Genomic DNA, 16362 nt, shown 5'->3' on the forward strand with positions numbered 1-16362 from the left:
ACATTCATGACATTTACACCTCCCCAGCCGTGGGCATCTCTTTCACGTATGCTCCCGTACACGCACACAAATCTGGTAACAGACAAGAACTTTTGCTCATATTTTTTTAATGTATCACAATGAGCAGGAAACATACTTGATGAAATATTTTCAAAGGAGTATATTCAATTACCATCTACAATCAACTTAACTATGACAACAAAGTTTTTGTGACAAATTTCTTTTCAGTTTGAGTTCCTTGTGGTTCTGTTAGTCTCCATGTATTTTGGTACAGTCCGAGATCAGCATCGTTACAGTAACAAAAAAGCTAACAAGACTACATTATAGAAAAACACCAAGAACATCATTTTTGGTTTCACTTGCTCTATTTTTTTTTGTTTTTGTTTTTTTTTGTTTGTTTTTTTGTGGTTTTTTTGTTGTTGTTTTTTTGTACATTGCAAAGGCTGTTCATATACCTCTTTACCTCAGGGTCACGTTCATTTCTGCTTTCTTTCCTACCCAAACTTGCCCCCCCTCCCCCCCGAAGAAAGTAAACAAACAAAACAAAAAAAAACTAGTCAAAGCTTTGTTTCACAGTGGGCAGTATCTCAGCGCCAACAAACAACCAACTCCATTTTATGCTTCTATTTAAAATGTTTTAATTTAATTTATTATTTAAAAAAAATATATGTCCATGAACATCAAGTGCACTGGCTTGGGTCACTGCCTCTCTCCTGCAACTTCCTGCCATGCCTGATAACTCAGGTTTCCACATGTGCCGCCCGTCTTACTTTCTTTTCAATTGTGTAAAACTTTGGCCACATTCATCTTTTTAAATAGCTTTTCATTAATAAAACAAACAAACAAACAAAAAAACCCAACTTCCTAGATGGTGTGTGTGTGTGTGTGTGTGTTCGTTCGTTCCTTCTTAAGCTTACAGGAGGGCCAGAGGAAGGATGGATGAGATAGCTTCGATTCTGACAGGTAACCTGGTGCTGTATGCCAAACAGTGTCTAACACCAAGCCACATCACGAAGGAAATGAAGGGGGGGTGGGGTGGGGATTCCTGCCAACAACCAAAAAACAAAACAAAACCCAAGTGCCAATAGAGTTTAGGAACTAACTTTAAAAGTGAGTTGCGATAGTCTACTCAGCTACCCGCTCCAACAGCAGACAGGAGTAAACTCCCCGAGTGACAGCATCTAAACAGCTGAGCACTGTAGTGAATTGATGCTTTGTCATGCTACAGATTACAGCCACTGTGGCTGCTAGTCCACACATCCATGACCAGCTCTTGTCTGCCTTCTGATTTTCACCATCACTGACTGCTTTGCTATTTCTGGGTTAGGGCTGAGAATTTCTTCCTTGATGGACATACGTATGGGTGGTGCGACTGTAGAGGAAAGCGTTCAGTACAGATCTCCTTTCAGGAACACTGGTGGGTAGAAGCATGCTTAGCCATTCTACCCAATCACCTTGTTGTTGCCAAACACACCCACAGGTTGAGGCATGGCACAGTGAAACACTGACGGTCACTCTGCCTCACGGAGGGGAGAGGGCAGATGATAGTAGCTCCAACTAGAACCAACAGAACCACCCGGGGAAGGGCTGGCAGAGTTACAAAGGAGCTTGAGGTTGGGCGTGGGGAGGATAGAAATTGCACTATTACCAAGCAATATCATTTTAAAAAAACAGTTTTCGAGAAGACCTAGCAGAATGGCAGGTAAAGCTAGTGTTAAAATTGTTAATTGGTATCACACAGAGAACCAAAACCAAACATTTTTCTATCGATACAGACACAGTAACATACAACAGTTAAATGGTAAAAATATATATATATATTTCATAGAGTTACAAACAAGATAAAACAATGGAGAACAAAAACTGTACAACTTTAAAATTTAAAAGTGTTCATCTCAAAACACAGGGAGAAATACAAGAACTCTTGTTAGAAGGAAAGAGCTATTTAAAACAGTAAGTGTTTTTGCGTACTTGCTTTTGACACCTTACGCTACAACTGGATACTGATAGGAACAGTTAAGATGGTATTCTTTTAGTATTTCTACTTTTAAAAAATTAAAAAGGAATTTGCACTGTGCATCAGCCTAGTTAGAAATATGTACAACAGTTCAGGATCTACTCTTTCTTTAACTAAAAACAAATTCATAAAAATAGTCCCGGCTAAAAAAGAAAGTTGGGGTGGGGTGGGGGGAGAAAGAAAAAAGAAAAATCAAAGATTTCAAATCTTGGAATGCTCCAGTCTTTTGCAAGGTCGATGAGTGGCTTCAGCCCTGGGGAAGAAGCCCGGAAGGTGGCCAACGGAACCTGGATTCACAGTCTTCAAAGTTCCCTTTGAAACATAAGGAAGAGAGTGAGGGAGAAGGACTTCACACTCTGGGGGCCAGGGAGATTCTGTCTGTTGGTGTTTGGCTATGAAACTGAAACAGCAAAGCATCTATTTGTCTTCAAAACTTAGGTTTTAGCAGCACAGTTTTCCTTTCAAAGTTTAGACCGTTTTAAGATGAAAATGGGTTTCCGTTGCATCGTGTTGTGTTACAGGAATATGGATATTAACAGAAACACAAGTGCCTGATGCATGTGTTTTCTTTTTTGCTCTCTGTACATTGCTATCTGTTCTTCGTTGGCTGCACTCTGGATCACCCGCCGCTCAGACTGCCTAACACAAGGACAAAACTTTGAAGTAAAAAAAATGTGTCTTTTGGTATCTGGAATTGTCATTAACAGCTGCCTCTCTGCTTGCAGAAGAAGCACACAACGACCTGGAACTCTTTTGTGTTTTTCTTTCTTTCTTTTATTAAACTAAGTCTTGTTTGTTTAAATCAGAAACAAATTCTCAAGTAACAAGAACCCTTTCCCCTTTTTCTGCATCAGCAGTGAAAGGGTGTGTCTTTGGATTTTTTTAAAGCATGAAATTTCTTTTTCTGAGAGAGGAAAGAAAAGACACAAACACAAAAACCAAAACCAAATCTCTAGCCAAAAACTTCTTAGAAAGAAAAGCACACAGCCCCAATTACACAAACTGAAATGAATGTTTTAGTTCAAGAAAAGAATATTTGAAGTGTCCACAGATCAAGGAGAGAGAAAGGAGGAGGAAGAGCACAAAGAAAAGGCCAAGGAAGGGTAAATAAAAAGATTAATGCTCAGGGCTAGTAACTAGAATTAAATGCCTTTCGAAAGTCTCAACTCCCCAACCAAAAATAATCTGTGAGGACCCTGATGATCCCTAGAATCCTCTGAAATTCTTTCTTTAGGTTTATAAAATAATCCTGCAGCCACCCTCCAAGAAGCGAAGGCAGCCGCTTTAAGTGGGAGATGAGAGGGTGGAGTTGGGGGGAAGAGACAACAAAGGGTCGAGAAGCTCAGGTGAAGCAACAGATTGCAATCTATCCACTAGGGATGAACAGGACATCAAATGCGGAGCTGTCGCTGGACCACACAAAAGCTAAATGCACAAAGGGTTTAAGTCTACACACTGCTTCAGCTCGTCTCCAATGCAGCGATCTACTCAACACCAAGAATGGTCATACCTACCATAAATACAGAAAGTCAGTTTTTAAAACTCATTTTTTTTTTAGCTACAAGTCCTCAACACTCTTTGTGTGTGGGTTTGTTCTTTTTTTTCTTTTTTTTTTTCTGAAGGTGGGAGTGCTTAGCTTTTCCCCTTGAAAGTGGCTTCAGCAGAAAAGCCATTCTTGAAAATCCCCAGAAAGCTAAAGCAGTTCACATTGTTTTTCTTGAATACTTTCTGCCCATTTTTAAATTAACAAAACAAAACAAAACGAAAAATCTTTTCTGGAACAAAGGGAAAAAAACATATAAAACAATGATTCTGAAAACAGAACAAAGTGTGAGCGATTGACCTGAGAATAAAAAGACATTACATTTCTTTTTTTTTTTTTTTTTCTTTTAGCAAGCCATTGGTATCTGAATGCTAAGATAGCAAGAAATTTAAAACTGTAACAAGGTGGAGTGCTTTCCCATACAGTGCATGCCGGGCTCCTCTGTGCTATCAAGGTGGGGCAGTTCTCAAAAGGGGCAAATATACAAGGGGTTTAAGCTCCAACGACAATAGGCAGGCCCTGCGGACTTCAGTTTCCCAGACCAATAGTACCTTTAAAAGGACACAATGTAACGGGGTTAGGGTTTGTGTTTTCCTTTTTTAATATTAAAAAAAAAAAACAAAAACAAACAAGGATGTAAAATCACCGGCATAGATAGGTATATGGGAAAACAACCCACGCTTTTTCTTTTTTTTTTTTCCTTTTTTTTGTTTTTTGTTTTTTTGTTTTTTTGGTTAGAAGCTTTGGAATTGCAGTTAGTCTATTTTTGAAATTGGTTTGTTATTAATTTTTTTTATTTAAATTCATTTGTAATTGTTCATCTTCAAAGCTTACAATCTGAAGGTGTCCGTTCCTACACTGGTCAGACCACTGTCCTTGGGGCAGCTGGGGTCTTTGGGACCCTCCACCGGGCTCGCCGGTCCGTCGGACTTTTGGCTGAGATCCGTGTCAGACTCCTCCGAATAGTCGTCTGTTGGCATCGAGGGCTGAACCCCTGAGGTGCTGCATGAACTTGAGGTAACCGTTGAAGATGAGGAGAGAGGAGGAAAAGAAGGGGGCTTCGCGGCTGAAGCCCGGGAGCCCACTGGCGGCCAAGACTTCCTGGAGGCGTGGGGGGAAGCGGACGAGGACGGGGCGGCCGACGGGGGAGGGGGGCTGTCGTTTGAGTGAGCGGCAGACTGCGAGGTAGATGCGGTGCTAGGATCGGGGAAGCAGGCAGAGTGAGGTAATAAACTAGGGTGCTCTTTGGCGTTTCTTGCTGCTCTCGTGATTGTTCTGTGTTTGTGCAAGGCCGACTCGAGATGCTGACTCAGCGCTTCCTCCCCGCAGAGCGCGCTCTCGCACGCCAGGCAGTGGTATGAGCCGCCGCCGCCGCCGCCGCCGCCTCCGCCACCGCTGCCGGTGGGGACATGAAGCACCATCTCTTGCAGGTTCACCACAGACTGGCCGAAGAAGCAGAGGGACTTCAGGTGGCTTCTGGCCGCCTCCTCGTCGCCGAAGCCCGCCTGGCACTTGCGGCAGACCAACTTGTACTGCACCTTTGGAACAATGAAGGGGTCACAGAGGGAGTCCGCACTTTTGCTTTCTGCTTCTGGCTCTTCGGGGGGTTTCGGCAGGAGGGGGGACACCTCACGGGGGACGTTTTTCTGCTCTTCTGGTTTGGGGGATTCTTTGGCAGGGTCTTTGTCTGGGGAAGCAGCCCCCTGGGGGACTGGGGTTTGGCTTGCTTTGGGCTGCTGCTGCTGCTGCTGCTGCACTTTTTGTTGTTGTTGTTGTTGTTGCTGCTGCTGCTGTAGTTGCCGCTGCTGCTGCTGTTGCTGCTGCTGAATTGCCTCCTGCAGACTCTGCTGGTATTGCTGGTACTGCTGCAGTAGTGAACCTGGAGACAGCCCCATGAGGGCCTGCGACAGGGCAGGGCTGTAGGGGAACAGGCCTTCCATGCCATACATAGGCTGCAGGTACCCGCTCTGCAGGGCGCCAGGGATCTGGGGGGCATAGTAAGGAGAAAAGCCTGGTACGAAGTAAGGAAGGAACTGGCTCGTGAGCAATGCTGTGGGGTCTGAAGTCAAGGCCGCCTGCAGGGCCTGCAGCTGAGCAGGGTCCACCGCGTACTCCATGGCGGGCAGTGGGGCTGAGATGGTAGCTGTAGCCGCTGTAGGGGCCTCTCCTTTCTCCTTCTTGGGGACAGGTAGGGGCTCCCCTTTCCCTTTATGTGCCTTTTCCTTCTCCTTTCCTTTCTCACCGTCCTTGTCTTTGCGTGGCTGTTGCAGGGGGAGCTGTGGCGTGGGTATCGGCTGGGCTGCTGGCGGCGGAGGAGGCTGCTGCCCCTGTGGCTGCGGCTGCTGGGGTTGTGGTGGTTGCTGAGGGGCCATTGCCATGGTGGCTTGTGCTGGGGTTGGGGAGCTCAGCGAGGCTGAGGACGGTTTATTTGGTAATCCAGATGTGGGGAGGCCAGGGGAAGGAACTGTTGTGCTGGGCAGACCCATCAAGTTCGGTTTAGGAGACGTTAAAGCTAAAGAGAATGGAGACAGAAAAATCACCATCAGTAGGCTAGGGGTGGGGAGTCAGAAATTCAAGGGGCTGCACCTGTACCTCTGGCACAGTCACAGATGTTTAAACCCGAAGGGTCCTCTCAACAGGTGTACCCTGCCATGTTTAGGGTTAGGTGGCCCAAGGATTTTAATCAAGACACAGACCTGGGTCCGCTTCCATACTTCTCCATTCCCACTAGCAACACTCACTAGCTCACCTTTCCCTTGCCATGTACTTCCAGATCCCATTCATTTTGTCCATTTGTACAAACTAGCCTGGCGGCCCCCAAACTAGCTTCTAGCAACTGGGACTCATGTAAACCAAAAGCCGTCATCAAGTGCCACAGACAGAAAGCCAAAGCAGAAATCCTAGCAGGGCCCCAAGCCACATTAACAAACAACTGTTTCTGCTTGTGTCCCCATCATCCTGCACCACTGCAGCTGAGTGGATGCTTTAGGAGGGCAGAGAGAAGATGGATGAGAAGGTAGACGAAGAGCCTGGGAAGAAAGAAATCAACTCCTTCAGGGAAAATCGCTCTAGCGCCTTGGTTCAGCTGATCGGTAGCAGTATGTCTGTGGAGTAAGACACATCATCTCCTCCTGCCTCTGTGTAAATAGTACACAGCAGGGTAGGGTTGCAGACACTGGGGTGACACCTTCAGTTCCCAAGGTATCACACCCTATCCTGCCCATTACTCTTGTTTTTTTCTTACTGGTGATCATGGTCTGTAATGCTGGGACCATACAAAGTACAGTCCTATGTGTCTCTGATCTTGCTCAACCCTAATCCATCACTACATACAAAAAACCCACCCCAGGGCCTATGGGCTTCACAACTGTCCCTTGCATAAAGACTGGGTCCCAGAGTGATGGAACAGAGTATCGCCACAGATGGTACACCAAGCTTCGGCGATGATAAGAAGGCATGTGCTGGGAAGGGACAGAGTTCAATGGACAATGTACAATGCTAAGAAAAGGCAGGTGTTGGAGAACACAGACCTCGGAACACCTCCGCCTTTACCACAGCTGAAAAACTAGACAGTGTATCACAGGACACGTCACCGTTCCTCAGCATTTGACCAAGACTACCTTCTCCCAGATAGCTGAGGTAGAGGTTGCCTAACACGACACTGTCTTCATGAGGAGGGAAAAAAACAAGAACCAACAATAAAACACTCTGAAGCCCAGAGTTGGATGAAGACTATGTTCATTTTCAACTTGAATGATACAGTGTATCAAAACCTCCAAGCTACAGAAGCGAAGAGCAAGGTTGCTTCGCGTTGCCAATTCCAGGAGAACCAATGCTTCCCTCAGTACAGCCGCTGAGGGCAGCTCATCCAGTTTCCTCAATGAACACCAGGGACCGAGGGCTTGTTGGCTGAGCGGGGATTATAAAGCTTAGGGCATGGCTTTCTGTGTGCCGGTGGACAGTGGGCCTGTTCCAGGGTTGAGGTCTGGGACCAGTGCCAATGGGAATGTCTGTGGATTTGCCCACGGCCATGCTTCACGCTTTCAAGAGAAAGGTTCAGGTCAGAAGGACTCGTGTGTGTGTTCAACTGACGGACTACCCAGAGATTCCGACTTTAAGGAACACTTACTGAACCCCTGCTATTTACCAAGCTCTGCACTTGCACACTGCTGCCAAAATGCTGGCTTTCTGATCTGTAAGATCAGAACTGGGCAAGGTACTTCATCCCCCGAAAACTCAGTTACTGTGGAGTTGGACTGACCTTGTGTGGATCACGGCTGACACACATCAGATGTGTGACCTTTGGTTCCCTAGTAGATTCCTTAGAACCTCGGCCTTCTATAGTAGAAGACTGCAGGCACTCCATGAATGGGCACGTGCAAAGAGCTTAGCGCCGGGCCGGGCATACAGTAACTGCTCGACAGACCCAAGTTCCTTCCCTCCCGTTCCAGGTCCACTGCTTCTACAAGCGGCAGTGGTTGAGGGGCTGGTCGCCGGGGAACACCTGGCTGCCCTGAGGATGAAGAGCACAGCTTTGTAGCTCCAGTCCACTCTTAAGTGGTCAGAACCTGAGCAGCACATATACCCACTGACTGACTGGAAGAGCCCAGAGGCATGGGTGGGAGTTCTGGCTCCTACCCGAGCTTGCTGAATGGTCTTGACCTCTCTGGGCCTCAGATTTCTCATCTGTAAGACATTCTAAGTCTACTTTAAAAATTCTTATCATCTGTGTGTGTGTGGGGGGCGGTGTTTATGTGCTATCGTGGGTATGTGAAGGCCAAGGGACATCTTCTGGGAATCGGTTTCCGCCGTTTGCGCTGTTGAGGCAGGGTCTCTCTTATGCCTGCCCAGCTGTGTCCAGGTTAGCTAGTCCATATGCTTCTAGGTGACTCCTGTCTCCACTTCTCATCTGGAATCTTGGGGTTACAGATGTGTGCCAATGTATCAGCATTTTTTGTGGGTTCTGGGGATCAAAACCAAGTCATCAGGTTTTCATGGGCTGTGCTTTTTTCACCCAACGAGCCCTCTTGCTGGGCCCGATTCTCCTGTTCTCACATCCTTATAGGCTGGGATAGCTTACTCTCCTGGCAATGCCCTAGGCTGCAAGGATCATCCGAATGTCCGACCACTTGCCATGATTGGTCTCCTGGCTTCAGCATCAGTCTGTGCAATATATTTACGCAAAAGCCTTTGTCTTAATGCTTTCTTTTCTTGTTCCCTTTGGTAAGAAACCGAGAGCAGGAATGCAGTAGCTTATGTTCTGTTAAACACCACCACCACCATTATGTTACTTTAACTAGGACTGCTCTAGGAAGCACCTGAAGCGTCAAGCTTCGGAAAGACAAGGCGGCCTCAGGAGGGTCTAGTGTGCGTGCATAGACCTTTGGAGAAGGGACTAGCTAGCATGTGCCTAATCCTCACAGGATGCTGGAGAGGAAGGTCCAATTTAAGAAGGACAAGAAGATGGGTGAAGACAGATGAGGAGAAATGAGAAAGGAATGTCTGTTGGAAGAACTGCAGGAGTCTCCATCTAAGAGGGTCCAGACAAGCAAGAGGGAGGGAGAAGGAAAGAATGGCTGAGGATCCCTAGAGTGCACATTCGCCGTTTGTCTGAAAGATTAAATGTTTTCATGTCCAAACTAAGAACTGCATTACCCAGTACAAGATTCCTGGTCAGTGAACTCTAACACGACGGCCTCTGTAGAAACTAGTCACTGTTCTGAATAGAAGAGAACCGTGGAGGAAGCACCCAGCACCGAAGGGCAGCTTCCTGCTCTCGAAAGCTGGGCGGGACTGCATGCTTAAGGACAGAGGGTTGATTTCAACTCTCTCTAGCCAGATGCTACAGGGTCCAATACGGTCTTAGCTAGGCAATTCCGTTGTTTCCTATTTATAACAATTACGTGAGTGAGATCGTTGGAAATTAGTATGCCCAATGTTTCTTAGTAATGGACACCCTGAGAGTGATGTCAGAGGAGACACTCTCAAGTGGCACTTGCATCCCAGCACAGGAGAGTCCAAGGAATCCAAGTCCCCACTGGCACTGAGGAGGCATGGCTGGATGGGAACTGCAATCCTGTTGTTTTGGGGAGACTAAAGAGGCAAGCTTCCTACCTGCCCACCACTCAGAGCGTTTGGTCACCACATCACAAAACTGAGCATCTACTCGACTCCGACAACCGTCACCTGCAGCAGGCAGGACCCACCTGTGTTGGATGGAGTAAAGCCTGGCAGAGAGGGGCTGTTGAGGCCGGGGAGCAACACAGGAGGAATGCCCTGGAGCGCTGGATACGTGGTAGGGAGGTTGAGAGCCTGGAGCGGGGCGTTGTCAAACATCCCCTGCTGCTGAGCTGCCAGTCCAAGGACCTCATTAGCCTTTTTAATCCGGTCCAGCTCTTGCTGAGCCATCAACTGGCGTACAGTGGCTGGGTCAAAATATTCTTTCTCCTTGTCCAGCTGGCTTCCAATGGTGTCCTTAACTTTGGAGATATGCTGTTGGGAGAAGATATGGTCACGTACAGACAGCCTCGCGCTGTACTTGATGCCACACAAAGTGCACTCTGTTTTGGGTCCCTCATAACTCGTTTGGTTTATACCAAAATGCTTGGCCATGCTTAACTTGGACTTCTTCTCTTTTGCCCGGGCATTCTGGAACCAGACCTGAACAACTCTCTTTGGCAGTCCAATATCATTGCCCAGGACCTCGCACTCTAGCATAGTGGGTGTCCTGTAGTCATTAAAGCATGACTTGAGGACCTTCAGTTGCAGATTGGTCATCTGAGTGCGAAAACGTTTCTGCCCAGGTCGATCCCCGCTGTCACCAGATTTACCCGCAGAGCCGCTGGCCCCGGGACTTGGGGAGCAAGGGTCTGCCAGGCTTGAGGTTTCACTATAGTCCACTGTACCTTCATTGTCATACTCCTTGCTATAGAAGCTGGGGGCTGGGCTGACCAGACCAGACGACAAGCGGTCGTCGTATTCAGACATTGCCATCATGGCTGCTTTGGTCAGCCCCTCGTTAGGTGCGGAAGATTTGGTTTCGGTTGCTATTCCCGACGCGCTGTCGTTGTCGGCATTGCCCTCGTCCCCCGTGGTGGTGTCTGTGATGGCGGTGTTGACGGAGGAACAGTCATCGTTGTCCAGCTTGGTTTGGTCAAAGTTCAGGTTAACCGAGGACATGGAGGGGCTTTCAAAGTCTTCAATCCCTTCCACCTTGATGGAGGAAGGACTGAGAAGAGTTCTAGGGGATAACTCCATGGTTTTACTCACAGGCGAGAGCGGCACACCCTGACCGTCACTGCTGCTCGGGGGTAGGTGGGAAAAGCTAGTCCCGTCAAAAATGTCCCCCTTCATCTGGAGTCCCCCATCACAGTCTAAGAGCATGGCAGACAGAGTCAGGTTGTAGCCAGCTCTCTTGGCTTCATGCCAGTGCCGAGACCGGATATGAGCCTCGAGGGCAGTCTTGGCCTTGAAGAGTGCTCTGCAAAAAGGGCATCTCCTGTGGGCCTGTGCTGGGCCAACAGCCCGGAACTGGCCTTTCCTTTCCCGAGCTCGGGTGTTCTGAAACCACACCTGTACCACGCGCTTCTTCAAGCCCACCTCATGCGCGATGTGATCCAGCATCTTCCGGGTCGGGTTGGAGTCCAGCAGGTACTTCTGGTAGAGAATTTCTAGCTGTTCTGGCGTAATGGTCGTCCTCAAACGCTTGTCTCGCTGAGGCTCTTCTCCTGTCCCACTGTCGTTTTCCCCGGGGCTGGCGCTGGCCTTCTCCTCCAGCTTCCTCTTGAGGGTGTTCATGGTGGAGGTCGGCGTGGAAGGAGAAGTGGCTGAGCTGGCAGGGATCTGAGGTATGGCCCCGGAGAGCAGCTGGCTGGCCAGGAGCGGGTTGCTGGGATCAAACAGCATGAAAGGCATATCCAACGACCGGTCCAGAAACTGGGGGTGGATGAACTGGTTCTGTGCGCTCAGAAAGTGAAGCTGCTGATGCTCCTGCCAGTGCTCAAAGGACGGGAACGCCAGCTTGCACTGGTCACACTGGTAGGGGATGAGCTGAGGAGGTAGGTTTGCCAGCTGTTGAGGAGTGGATGTGTGGAGGGGCTTGAGGGGCAGATGGGAGAGCTGAGAAGGGCTGGGGCTTGACTGGGGGAGGGGGCACTGCGGAGGAGGTGCTTGTGGCGGAGGCTGCGGCAGGGAGGGGGCGGCCAGCTGCGGCAGCTTGGGCTGGGGAGCATTTGTCTTTTGCTCGGGCTGCTCTTGCGGCTGCACCTCTGGCTTTGGCTGGCCTTGCTTCTCTTGGGTTGGGTTTGGCTGCGCACTGGGAGGCTCGGCCTGCTTTGGCTTCTCATCGCTCGCCTCTGCTTTCGAACCGAAGGTGGCCAGTTCGTCCGTCTCTGCGGTGAGCTGCAAGAACGCAGAGGGAGCAGCGGTACTGGCGGATGGTGCAGGGGTGCTGTAAGCCTGTGAGGGCATAGGGGTGCTGCAAGAGGAGCTGGTGGGGGTGAGGATCTCCATGGCATCCATGGAGTCCTCATTTTGGCTGTCATCCTGCCCCTCTTCATCCTCATCCTTGTAACACAGCTTCTTCTGGTGTTTGATGAGATCAAAGATGCGCTGGAACACGAGGCTACATTTTTTGCACTGGTAATTCAAGTTGCTTGTTCGAATGTATCTATCATTTGTAAGCTCACGCCGCTCTCCATCCTTGCCCTCTCCCTGATTCTCATAATTTTTCCTGGCCTTTTGTCGGGCGTTTTGAAACCACACCACTATGACACGGGTTGGAAGGTTCAATAAATTAGAAAGCTGCTCAAATTCATCGTCCTTTGGGTAAGCATTGGCGTCGAAGAAGTCCTGAAGGACTCGGAGCTGGTAGTCGGTAAACCTCGTTCTTGAGGATCTCTTGCTGCCCCAGTACTCCTGCTTCTGGGGTTCTGGCGAAGGGGGCCGCGAGTCGATCTTGAGCTCCTCCAGACTGGTGATGGGAGGGTTGCTGAAGTTGTACGGGGAGTCCTTGTTACGCTGCCGCTCCTTGAAGAGGGTGTTTCTGAACCAGTGCTTGATCACTTTCTGGGGCAAGCCGGACTTGTCCGCCATCTCTTTGATCTGCTCCTCGCTGGGCGAGTTGTTAATGTCAAAATACTGCCGGAGCACTCGGAGCTGGTCATCGGTGATCCTGGTGCGAGGCCTCTTGTTCTGCTGCTGGAGCAGGGTTGGATTGAGCTGGTGCTGGTACAGCTGGGCCAGATCGGCAGGCAAAGGCTCCACAGGGCCAAGCTGAGGGGGCAGCTGAGCTGGCAGAGTCTGCAGCGGCATGGTCTGCATCATCAGTGGTGAGAAGATGGGCAGCTCCATGGGCATGGAGAGCTGGGTGAGAGGCACGGAGGGCTGGGCCGGGGCGATGGTAGGCGACGTGATGGGTGGAGCAGACGCAGGGATGGCTGGCGTGGAAGCTGGCTGGGGGGGTGCCGCAGGAAGTGGGGGTGGAGGAGGCGGGGGTGGCGGGGGGTGGCGGCTCTGGGGTCTGGGGCCTCAGCGGGTACAGTTTATCGTAGTGCTCTCTGTATTGCTTGGCAAACCTCTCGAGCTGTTTGAAGGGGAAATAGTTCTGGTGCACATGCTCTTGGTGGCTCTTCAGAATCAAGATGTTGGAGAAGAGCTTGCCACAGGAGTCACACTCGAGCTTGTCTGGGCTCTCGCCCTGCTCCGTTCTTCCGCTCTTCTTCTGGACCTTCTGCTTGTTCTCGTTGTACTGGATGACCAGCTCGAAGCCAAAGTTCTCCAGCAAGGCCTTGGTAGCATTCCCTCTGGCATCCGAAGCAATGCGGGGAGGAAGCATAGAAGCCTCGGAACCACCCCCTGGTGCCAACTCTTTCTTCTCTTTGGCCTTCAAGGCATCTGGCAGTGATTCCTTTGGTCCTGTGGTACCCTCTCCCCCCTCCGGCCCCTCCCTCTCTCGCTGGCTTTCTTTTTCCTTTTCTTTGAGGGCCAGTTTGGTTTTCTTGTCGGGGTGCTGGCTTGGCTGAAGGAGGGCTGAATGACTCTGGGAGAGAGAGAGTTGACTCTGCTGCTGCTGCTGCTGTTGCTGCAGAATCTGTTGGTGGCTCTGCTGTGGGATCTGGACCTGAGCCTTCAGGTCTTCCAACAGGCCAGGGCCTGACCCTGTCAGCGTCAGAGCCCCGCTGGTCACAGGCAAGCTCACCTCAGGATTGAGCTGGAACTCTGCGCTGGGGATATAAAAAGGGAAGAGTAGATGCTGCTGCTGTTGCAGCTGGAGCAAGGTCTCTGTGGTCATGGGAAAGTGGGGAAGGAGAGTGGGGTTAAAAAGCTGAGACTGGATCAGGGCAGCCTGCTGCTGCAACTCCTGCTGCAAGTGGGCCTGAACTTGAGCCTGGGCCTGGGCCAGCGTCTGTGCTTGCTGCTGCTGCTGCTGCTGCTGCTGCTGTTGCTGCTGCTGCTGCTGCCTGGAAGCAATCATATCTGCTAGCTTCTTCCGGTTGGCCTCCTTGGGCTCTGAAGGGGAAGTGATGTTGGCACTGATGGGATTCCCCAGAGGCGGCATCCCCACACTCTCAGTGGGCACCTGGCTCAGCAAGCTGGAGCTTGGAGCCATGCCCGCACTGCTCGGGTTGGTGGTGGTGAAGGCGTTGGCCCCACTGGTGCTCCCGGGACTTGGAGCAGAGGAGCTGAGGGACACCCCGCCGCTGTTCCCAGGCCCGGTGCTGCCGCCACTGGCCGCTTCCAGCTTGGCTGCTCGGGCCTTGGTCTGGTGCAGCACGGACCTCATGTGGATCTCCAGCGTGGAACTCTGGCTGTACGCCACATTGCAGGTGTTACACTTGAATGGTTTGTTGTCCGGGCTGCTGGTGGGCTCTGGCTGGCCAGTTGCCGATTCTTGCAGGGCTCTCTTTAACTTGTGCAGGTGGGAGACAGAATTGTAGTGCACCAGCAGGATGTTCTTTTGAGTGAAAGACTCCTTACAGACGGTACACTTGTAAGGGCGGGAAGGATCTAGAAACTTCTCCATGGTAAAGTTGGGGCCTTTCCTGAAGGGCAGAGCTCTCTTGGGCTCCGAACCCGAATCTTCCTGTACTGACCCCGAGTCGCTGCCTGCGGGGCTCTGCTTATCCTCCAGGTCACTCTCTTCCTCCTTATCTTCTTCAACAATGATGGTGTGGTCTTCAGCCAGGGCGGGGTCGCCCATCGCCAGGAGGTCCCCGTTGGCTAGGAGCCCTCCATAAAGCTGCTGGATGTCAGCCTCACTCAACTCCAGGTGACTTGTCTCAAGGTGTTTCTTCAGAGCCTGGAAAGTCCGGAAGCTGCGCTGGCAGAGACAGCACATGGTGGCAGCCCTGATCACGTGGTACTGCGAGTGGAGCTGCAGCTTCTCGATGGTCTTGAAGGCCAGGCTGCACTGGTTGCAGCGGTACTTGTACACGTGGCGATCCGACACGGGCAGCTGAGGCCTCTTGGCGTGCACCTCGTTGAAATGGGTCTGCAGGGCGGCGGAGGTCTTGAAGACCTGGTTGCACCCCTTCTTCCAGCAGAGGAAGCCCGAGTCTTCTCTCATGCCGCTGGGGTCAGCAGAAGAGGGTTTCAGATCTCCACTGGGCTCTGCGCTTGCAGACGGCAAGATGTTCTTTCCCAGATCCTCTGAAGTTTCTGTAAGAAACAAACACATCGAGCCCAAAGATAAAGAAGGCTTTGTTCCCAGGGTGGCACTCAGAAGAGCCATTCATCTAGTCATCTAGCCAGGCTTTACGAATCCAGGAAACACCTGAACCAGCGCCAGCGTCTTTCCACAGGGCCCGACCCTAGAACGCATGCGCAGTAAACAAGGTGCGTACTAACCGAGGTGAATAGAAGGATGTAAACAAGTCCAATTCATAACATGCCTGTGTCATATCACAGACATAACAGTCTTCTAAATAGTATTTAATTAACTCAGACGCGTCAGTTCCCCACAGGGTAGTTTGAAGGTTACTGATCTTAATGGTGCCTTTTATGTTCACTTTTCTTGGTTATAAAAAATTGGCACATTAGATCTGTTGTAAAGGACACCTGCACTAGTGCTATCCTAAGCTGTGAGGAAGTTACATGGTTTTGGGTTTCTTTCTTGTTTGTTTGTTTTGTTTTTCGAGACAGGGTTTCTCTGTGTAGTTTTGGTGCCTGTCCTGGAACTCACTCTGTAGCCCAGGCTGGCCTCGAACTCACAGAGATCCACCTGCCTCTGTCTCCCGAGTGCTGGGATTAAAGGCAGGTGCCACCACTGCCTGGCGGTTTTGAGTTTTTTTTTTTCTTTTTCATCACAGTTTCTTGAACCCAGGTACTTGCTCCTGCTAGCAGTTAAGTATTAACGTGGCTTTAGGATGTCAGCACTATTCAGTAAGCAGTTAAGTATTTCCAATTACTAAAATACATTACTGTTTTTTCTTTAAACAATGAGATCATCATATCCATAAATACTCGGGCTCTTCCCAGGTCATCTGTCCACTTCTAATATGGACACGTCACAAGGAAGAAGGCTAGGCACCGGTAATGTCGGCCTTAGATGTCCATAAGAGTGTGTTCGAGACTTAGGAGAGCTTCGCAGAGGCCTAAGAACCGCTCTGTGGCGTGACAACTGTGGCAGAAAGGTCCATGGCCATGGTCCTTCCAAATGCTATGTTTACAATACGGCACTTCCAGAAGACTCCAAGAATCCTATGCAAAGGCAGCAAGAAAGGCAACTAAGGGGTCTTCGAATGGCAGGTCTCTAGCAACTTAGCCCTTAACTGTGCACTCCTGGGGGGGGGCAGGGACTGGG

General features: G+C 50.0%; 1 protein-coding gene across 1 annotated transcript in view; it reads right to left on the reverse strand.

Annotated features, from left to right (window-relative positions):
* Positions 1-203: 203 nt before the first annotated feature.
* Positions 204-16362, reverse strand: part of Zfhx3 (zinc finger homeobox 3) — a 167549-nt gene continuing 151390 nt past the window's right edge. Inside the window, 3 exon segments of the mRNA XM_052729394.1 lie at positions 204-6072; positions 9767-13064; positions 13066-15218. Coding sequence (XP_052585354.1) covers positions 4391-6072; positions 9767-13064; positions 13066-15218 — 7133 coding nt within the window. The 3' untranslated portion in view covers positions 204-4390.

Source organism: Peromyscus californicus, unplaced genomic scaffold (assembly GCF_007827085.1).
Source record: "Peromyscus californicus insignis strain IS unplaced genomic scaffold, ASM782708v3 Scaffold_8__1_contigs__length_139910024, whole genome shotgun sequence".
NCBI classification, from domain to species: domain Eukaryota; kingdom Metazoa; phylum Chordata; class Mammalia; order Rodentia; family Cricetidae; genus Peromyscus; species Peromyscus californicus.